This window comes from Xenopus tropicalis, chromosome 1 (genome assembly GCF_000004195.4).
Source record: "Xenopus tropicalis strain Nigerian chromosome 1, UCB_Xtro_10.0, whole genome shotgun sequence".
Lineage (NCBI taxonomy): Eukaryota > Metazoa > Chordata > Amphibia > Anura > Pipidae > Xenopus > Xenopus tropicalis.
Genome location: NC_030677.2, coordinates 47806415 through 47815438, shown reverse-complemented (window position 1 = coordinate 47815438; position 9024 = coordinate 47806415). Strand labels below are relative to the sequence as shown.

At 41.8% G+C, this 9024-nt stretch overlaps 1 protein-coding gene across 3 annotated transcripts in view; it reads right to left on the bottom strand.

Annotated features, from left to right (window-relative positions):
• Nucleotides 1-7216: 7216 nt before the first annotated feature.
• asb5 (ankyrin repeat and SOCS box containing 5) overlaps nucleotides 7217-9024 on the bottom strand; it is a 36270-nt gene continuing 34462 nt past the window's right edge. For all 3 annotated transcript variants that reach the window (XM_031895449.1, XM_031895451.1, XM_031895452.1), the window contains 3 exons: nucleotides 8885-9019; nucleotides 8330-8521; nucleotides 7217-7719 (listed from right to left, as the gene is read on the bottom strand). In XM_031895449.1, the coding sequence (XP_031751309.1) occupies nucleotides 7574-7719; nucleotides 8330-8521; nucleotides 8885-9019 (473 nt within the window). In that variant the 3' untranslated portion in view covers nucleotides 7217-7573. The remainder of the gene's footprint in view (nucleotides 7720-8329; nucleotides 8522-8884; nucleotides 9020-9024) is intronic.

Sequence of the window (9024 nt, the reverse complement as noted above, 5' to 3'; positions counted from 1 at the left end):
CTGTGCCCTGCCTGGTCCCTGTTTGGTTTCCCTGATTTGACTTCTGCCTGACTTCTGATTTGCTTGAACCCTGCCTGGACTGACCCCTGCCTGATTATTGGATCTGCTTGAACTCTGCCTGGACTGACCCCTGCCTGATTATTGGATCTGCTTGAACTCTGCCTGGACTGACCTCTGCCTGATTATTGGATCTGCTTGAACTCTGCCTGGACTGACCCCTGCCTGATTATTGGATCTGCTTGAACTCTGCCTGGACTGACCTCTGCCTGCTCACGGATTTGCCTATTGCCGGACTCTGTATCTTACCTTACCACAGGCTTGTACTTTACTTTTATTTTGTTTTCATTAAAACTACCTTTTTTCATCTCACTTGGCTGTCTGGCCCTTTAAAGGAGTTCTGGGGGTTATCTGTACAAAGACTCCTACCTGCTGGTCTCTTGCCAGAGGCCAGGCCTGACAGTTACATTCCTTGACCAAGATTATTGAGCTAAACTAACTGGCCTAAACTATTGAGCGAAATTCATCTGAACCAGACCATTGAGCCAAATTCTTCTTTCCAAGACCATTTATCTACACTCGCTAATCCATACCAGTGATCTACACACACTGAACAAGACAACATAGCTATACTTACTGAACCAAAACATTGAGCTGCACTCAACACACCAGGCCATTGAGTTGCACGCCATGCACTATACCACTGAGATAATCTCACTGACCCAGACCAAAATCACTGAGCAGCAACCCATTTACCAGACAATTGAGCTACACTCCCTGACCCAGACCACTGAGCTACACTTGCTAAACCAGACCATTGAGCTACACTCACCAAAGCAGACCATTGAGCTACACTCACCAAACCAGACCATTGAGCTATACTCACTGAACCGGACCATTGAGTTACACACACACTATTGAGCTATATGCCTACAGTAGACCATTGAGCTGAACTCAATACACCAGAATATTCAGCATCATTTCCTGACCAAGATGACTGAGCAACACTCGCTGTCCCAGACAATTGAGCTACACTCACTAGACCAGACCACTGAGCAGCAACTCCATATACCAGCCATTGAGCTACACTCCCTGACCCAGACCATTAAGCTACACTCGATGACCTAGTCCATTAAGTTACACTCGTTGCTCAATACCATTGAGCTAAACTCACTAACCCAGATACTGAGCTAAATTCTTTTATCCCAGACCACTGAGCTACGTGTACTAAACCAGACCAGGAATCTATACTGAATTGACCAGACCACTGAGCTGCACTCGTTGACCCAGACCATTAAGCTGCACTTGCTGACTCAAACCACTGAGCTGCACTCGCGGAGCCAAACCACTGAGCTGCACTCCATGTACCACAATGCTGAGCTGCACGCCATGAACCAAAACAATAAGTTGCACTCCATGAACCAGAATAATGAGCTACACTCGGTGACCAAGAACAATGAGCTGCACTTCCTGACACAGACCATTGTGCTGCAGTCACTGGAAAAGACCATTGAGCTGCACTTGCTGACACAGACCATTGTGCTGCACTCACTGACAGAGACCACTGAGCTGCACTTGCTGACCCAGACCATTGAGATATACTCAGTAAACAAGACCATTGAGTTATACGTCCTAAAGTAGACCATTGAGATGCACTCCATACAACACACTATTCAGCATCACTTACTGACCCAGCACGTTTAGGATTTTTAGGAGACTTAAGTTAGGGAGATCCAAATTACGGAAAGATCCCTTATCCCGAAAATCCCAGGTCCTGAGAATTCTGGATAACAGGTCCCATTTCTGTAAATGCTGTGTATGAACTAATGTATTGCACCTTAGAGAAAAGAAGAAGAGGCACAGAATTACAGACTGGGGAAGAGAAGATGTACTGAATTAGAAATGAGGGAGACAGCTAGTAAATTGGAAAGAGCACAGAATGCTAAGCTGTTAACACCCTTTGCATGATGGTAGGAGCACCCTGTATTGTAAAGCCTGACTTTACCACTCTGGAGAGACAGTGATATCCACTCCCATCCATGGGTTTGTGACAAGGCCAACTTTACACATCATCATTGCAGCAAGCCTGACTTTACCCTTCAATAGAGCAGTGACACTCCTCAACCCTCATGCTCCGAGTCATCTGGCACTACCGTCTGTCCTCCGTAAAGGGGTATGCCTTCTTCCCCACGTTACAGTCGAGCTGGGCTGCAGACGGGACAAGTAGCGAAGAGCTTAGCTTCTGGGTGTTAAGCAGTAAGGAATCAGTGTGTATGATGTAGTACAAGTAGGGGATCCCTTATCCAGAAACCCATTATCCAGAAAGTTCTGAAATACAGAAAGGCCACCTCACATAGACTCCATTATAAGCAAATAATTCTAACTTTTAAAAATGATTCCCTTTTTCTCTGTAATAATAAAACAGTACCTTGTACTTGCTTTCAACTAAAATACAATTCATCTATATTGGAGGCAGAACAGAACTATTGGGTTTATTTAATATTTAAACAATTTTTAGCAGACTGACGTTAGGGAGATCCAAATTACGGAAAAATCCCTTATCCGGAAAACCCCAGGTCCCATTTCTGTAAATGGTGTGTATGAACTAATGTATTGCACCTTAGAGAAGAGAAGAAGAGGCACAGAATTACAGACTGGGGAAGAGAAGATGTATTGAATTAGAAATGAGGGAGACAAATAGTAAATGGGAAAGAGCACAGAATGCTAAGCTGTTAACACCCTTTGCATGTTGGTAGGAGCACCCTGTTCCTACCAACAGTTCGAATCTTACACTGTATTGTAAAGCCTGAATTTACCACTCTGGAGAGACAGGGATATGCACTTCCATCCATGGGTTTTTCACGGAATCCTGTGCAGCCCTGGATCAGCCAAAGCTTCTCACCGTAACCCATGCTGGGAGAAGTACCCTGTGTGGAAAGGGCAACTTTACCCCTCACCATTGCAGCAAGCCTGACTTTACCCCTCAATGGAGCAGTGATACTCCTCAACCCTCGTGCTCCAAGTGATCTGGCACTACTGTCTGTCCTCCGTAAATGGGTATGCCTTCTTCCCCACGTTACAGTCGAGCTGGGCTAGCAGACGGGACAAGTAGTGAAGAGCTTAGCTTCTGGCTTGTGGGTGTTAAACAGTAATGAAAGGAATTAGTGTGTATGATGTAGTACAGGTAGGGAATCCCTTATCTGGAAACCCATTATCCAGAAAGTTTCTGAATTATGGAAAGGCCAAACTCAGCTTAACTCGCTGAACCAGACCATTGTGCAAGTCACTAAAACAGATCACTCAGCTAAATTCTATTGCTATTGAGCAACACTGCATAAACCAGACCACTGAGCTACAGTCCCAGTCCATTGAGCTACACTGACTGAGATGCAGTGTAGGGGTATTGTTCCCACCTTTTAATGCCTTCATTGTTTTCCACCTGCATTGTTCACACCTCAGGCTCAGGCTGTAATCACCCACATTGTTCACCTGTTCACACCTCAGACATTCCCTCTGACACATCCAGCATTGTGTCTCTGTATGCTGCCTGTGTGTGCCATAGGGCAGGCATAGTGTGGCACACATAGGCAGGGGAGGGCAGGCATAGTATGGCACACATAGTCAGGGGAGGGCAAGCATAGTATGGCACACATAGGCAGGGGAGGGCAGGCATAGTATAGCACACATAGGCAGGGGAGGGCAGGCAGAGTATGGCACACACAGGCAGGGGAGGGCAAGCAGTACTCTGCCTGCTCTGTGCCTCCCCTATGCTGCTTGTGTGTGCCATACTCTGCCTTCCCTATGCTGCCATGTGTGCCATACGCTGCCTTTCCTATGCTGCCTGTGTGTGCCATACTCTGCCTTCCCTATGCTGCCTGTGTGTGCCATACTCTGCCTGCCCTATGCTGCCCGTGTTTGCCTTACTCTGCCTTTTCTTATGTTTCCTGTGTGTGCCTTACTCTCCCTGCCCTATGCTGCCTGTGGGAGGTGAACCTGGCAGGGGTTCGTTCTGGGAGTTTGTTAGCATTTGGAAATAGTCATTATATGGTCCCTAAGTTGTGTAATTATATGCTGGTGGTTGCTGTGCTATCCACAGAAGAGGAGGAGGCATATGGATTTAAGTGTATGTCTTAATATGACATAATATAATTCTTTCACATATGAATGAAGGGTGATATCCCTTCAGTGAGCACCAACCATTGGGTTTTTGCTGTGTTGCCACCATTAATGTGGGGATGGTCTTAAAAGCTCTTTTGATAACATGGGTGTAGTTTGAAGTGGGTGCGGTTTAAAAAGGGGAGTGGTCAAAACTGGCTTCCATTATCAGCCCTCCACCATGTAGGCCAGAAAAATTCCGGCCCTCGGTACCACAGAAGTTGGACAGCACTGCATCAGACCATTGAGATAAACGCAATACGCAATGAACCAACAAGACAAATGAGCTGTATTCTATACAAGTAGGGGATCCCTTATCCGGAAACCTATTATCTAGACAAATTACAGAAAGGCCATCTCCCACAGACTCCATTATAAGCAAATCATTCTAATTTTTAAAAATGATTTCCTTTTTCTCTGTAATAATAAAACAGTACCTTGTACTTGATCCCAACTAAGTTATAATTATTCCTTACTGGAGGCAAAAAAAGCTTGTTGGCTTTAATTAGTATTTAAATGATTTTTAGCAGACAAATTGTGGAGATCCAAATTACGGAAAGGTCAGTTTTCTGGAAACCCCCAGGTCCCCAGCATTCTGGATAACAGGTCCCATACCTGTACCCCAAAACAATGAGCACTCCATACACCAAACCACTGAGCTACAGTATAAATGGTGGAAAACAGATCTTGTAATGCAGTGCTCTCCAACTCATTACATGATGTAGTAATCCAATTATTTGTTCTACACAGTGTTCAAGGGCTAGATTCTGTTAAAATGATGTCATACAATAATACATAGAGTCACTGAGCAGTTTCAGGGCCACTGAAACTCACTAGAGGTCCACGTCTAGGGTTAGATAGACAGGGTAGACAGGGGAGTCTGTGCTCTACCAAGGTGATTTTAATGTGGGATTGTTGCCCAGGCAGTATTACCAAGTGTTGGGACTTAGGTATGTAGGGATTTAGGGAATTATGTGTGTAATTCCTTAGAGCAGTGCTGTCCTACTGTCCACTGCCCCCTTCTGTGTGGCCCACCACCTGCCTGGCTGCTGTGACTACAGTGCTTAATGGAAAGTTAAAGCTATTGTCTGCCCTGCCTCTGTGCCTAAGGCATAGAGGCAGGGCAGGTAATATATATATGATAGACAGCTGGGATTTTTTTAAATGCCTTTATAATGGGTGTGGATGTGTTAATAAAAAAAAGGAATTTGGGTTTCATGTTCAATTTGAAAAGGACTTTTGTTATACAGCTTTTTATGTGTGGGTGACAGGTCCCCTTTAGTGTTCTATACAAAAGCTCACCGAGGCATTGTTATAAAACCAACAACTTTATTTCAGTCTAAAAATTGTAACATATTCCTAGCTATTCCTAGTTACTGCCCTGCCCAGTGTATCCCTAGGTCTCCAACACCCCAAAACTTAATTGTGAAGTTCCACAAGTGCCGGCAGTCAGACAGGGCTACAACTAGCAAGATTCTATAGGAATCTGGAAGACTGTTTGCAAGATGGCATGTCCAGTCTCAGAGAAGTGTGGATATTGTGTATACAGGTATCAGACCCCTTATCCGGAAACCCATTATCCAGAAAGTTCCAAATTATGGAAAGGCCCTCTCCCATAGGCTCCATTATAAGCAAATAATTCTAATTTTTAAAAATGATTTCCTTTTTCGCTGTAATAATAAAACAGTACCTTGTACTTGATCCCAACTAAGATATAATTACTTCTTACTGGAGGCAAAACAATCCTATTGGGTTTAATTACAGTTTAAATCATTGTTTTGCAGACTTAAGTTAGGGAGATACAAATTACAGAAAGACTCCTTATCCGGAAAACCCCAGGTTCCGAGCATTCTGGATAATGGATCCCATACCTGTACTACCATTCTTTTTAAAGATATTAACACATTTCATTTCAATATCAATCAGTCAGTAGATGAAGAAAGTCACAATCCATGTAATCATGTAGGTGAAGTAAGTAGACCTTCCAATGTTTTTCACTCCTAATAGGTTAATTTCCCTGTAGCGCAAGCATGTTCACTATAACACTCTGCTCTGTACAAAGTGCAGCAGGAGAAGGAGAGTCATTTTGTCATTTTAATGCCAATAGATTAACTACATTAGTGCCACCTCGAACAATATATTTATTCTGCAGAAAGCTTTATCATACCTGAGCAAAGAGCCCTAGAAGCTCCCTCCTCGGTCCGGGAGTGAATTCTTATAATTGGGGGGAGCAGCAGGAGGGAGAGAGGAGAGAGCTGCGCAGACTCTCAGGCCAGGGAATGAAAGATTTTTTTGAGAGAGTTAGTCAGATTCTAAAGTACCAAAGTAGTGCAGCTTTCCTGTGAGTGCTTATGGCTGTATTTACATAGACCTTTCTGATAAAGCTTACTTAGTTTTTACCTTTCCTTTGGCACATTCCATTATTGTGTCAGAATTGTGAAGATTTGACATGCTAATTTTTCAATATCTGTAATCATGTCAGGACTTCCCAACATGCCTCAAAAGAATTTTCCACTAAATTGATTACCAGGAAGGAACACATATAAGTGGAAACTGTAATGTAATGTGTAAAACATTCGCGAGTAAATGGAGCTGAGTAGGTTGGGATTTATTTCTTGTTATCCCCTCAGATCCAAAGGAATAGTCTGACATACCTTAAAACTGAGCTGTGTCTGCTGTATAGCAATGGTTTCTTCTCAGTGACAGTGTTTTGTTTTTTGTTTGCTCCTATATCCTTCCACAGGATATAGACATACTGGTGTGTTAGTTCGCATTTAAAAGTCACCTAAAAGGGATCCCAAAAGTCAAAATGAAACTCATCCCACTAAGTTAAAGGGAAAGTTCAACACTTGCAAATTCCTACCATTGTTCGGCCAGCAACCAGGTCAAATCAGCAGGCCAAAACTGCAGATAAAAACACTTTCTGCTAATGGGTGGAGTTAAGTAGATTGGGGGGCAGATTGGGGCATGGCCAGGTGGTTCCACTGTTCCACACAGCAACCCTAACCAAACCACAAAAAATTGTCAACACTGATTAATCTGTCAATTAAACATGAACGTGACATACTGTAGCTTTATAGTTTTTATTGAAGCAAATGTGTCTTTTATTGAAAATTACTTACTCTTTGGGGATTTCAACCCCCTTTTGGGGGAGCAATGCATTTGCTTTTTTCACAATGGCAAAGATCCACTCACATATTTAACAAAGGAATTGCTGATATAAAATGGTGAATATAACATTAGATATAATAATTACTTTGATTAGGCATTTTTATTTATTTATGTATTTATTTTATTTAACTTCTGTAAGTGCATTATAGTATCTCTGAATGTACATTTGTAAATGTGATTATTAGGATAGCTGGCTATAGACTATCTTTTACAGTTTGTCAAATATATATATTTATATACATACAAATGATTAAAAGTTTCTTATACTTTCTCGATACTGTAAGAAATCTTTTAGTACTGTTGGAAGCTGGAGCTGTGGAATAAGATGAAATCTGGATCTTCCTATGCAGTTTCGGATACATAATCTGCACAGCAGACAGAGTGAACGTGGAGTAGCTAAAAAAAGAAAATATAGAAATAATTACTTTTCTCCTTTTTACAATTAGGAAGGTTCTGTAATTGTTGCTTGTATGTTTGGGGGTGCATGGTTTTAAATCTGTAGTTCAGACTGGTGGTGTTTTTTCTTCACCTAAGAAAAACATTGCATGTATAGAAAACAGTCTTGTAGTGTCAGTGTGATAAATACAACAATATGAAAAGCACAAGGAACCCCTTTATTCAAACAGAAGGTTGGGGCTGCCAAGATAACTTGAAATATTTTGGCCACAGTAGTTGAAATCTACTGCTTGCCCTTTAATGTGCATGGCAGTTTCTAGTGAACTTCAAAATGACACAATAATCCCATCATATTATGATATAGTTGACCCAAGTATATAATGGTGCAGTGGCCTCCAGCATTTCATCATGACCCTAGCATTTCACATTATAGCACAGTTACTCCAATTAATAATGGCACAAACCCCGGCATAAAATACTACAAGAACAACAGCACTACATATACTGTATATAGAGAGATGGAAAATACTGCATGCATTCTGATAATAAATGTAAGAATATAACTTCCCCAAACAACCAACATTTTCCTTTAAAAAAAAAAACAGCTTACCTTCATACATCAGCAAGTGCCTTTCCACCAAGCTTCTTGCAGGAGCAACATCAACTGGACGTTTAAAGTCTATATTTTTGGCATTTATATCAGCACCAAAGTCCAATAATAAGTTAACAATGTCTGTATTGGACTGCTGAGCAGCAGCATGTAATGGGGTGTCTAAATGTCTACCTTGCTGGACATTAGCACCTGAGAAAGGAAAACAGTCATTTACAAATTATTATATTTCCAAGACATTCTGTAAGTTATTCTGACCAGTGTTAGCGTTTCAGCAAACTATGCTCAGTGGGCACCACAGGAAATAGAGACTTGACTCTTACAGAGAAACAAGTGGTTTACTGCATTACTATGTGTTTTAATTAAATATTAGTCCATTTTTAAATGCAGGAGGGACGGTTATGGATGTAAGAATGTACATATTTTCCTGGGAAAATGGTTCCTATATCTTTTATTATTGCTTAGTAATAATTTGTCTCAAACGATTGTTTACAATCCATATACAAATACAAATGTCTGCTGTTGAACTGTTTTTAGAAACTTTTCCATACTGACCTGCATATAACAGCTTTCGTACACAGCTGATCTGTTGGCCTTTACAAGCAACGTAAAGAGGAGTTCCTAAATGAGGAATGTCTTGGTCCACATCTATACCCCAGGAAATCAGGACATCTAAGCATTCACTGTGCCCTGTG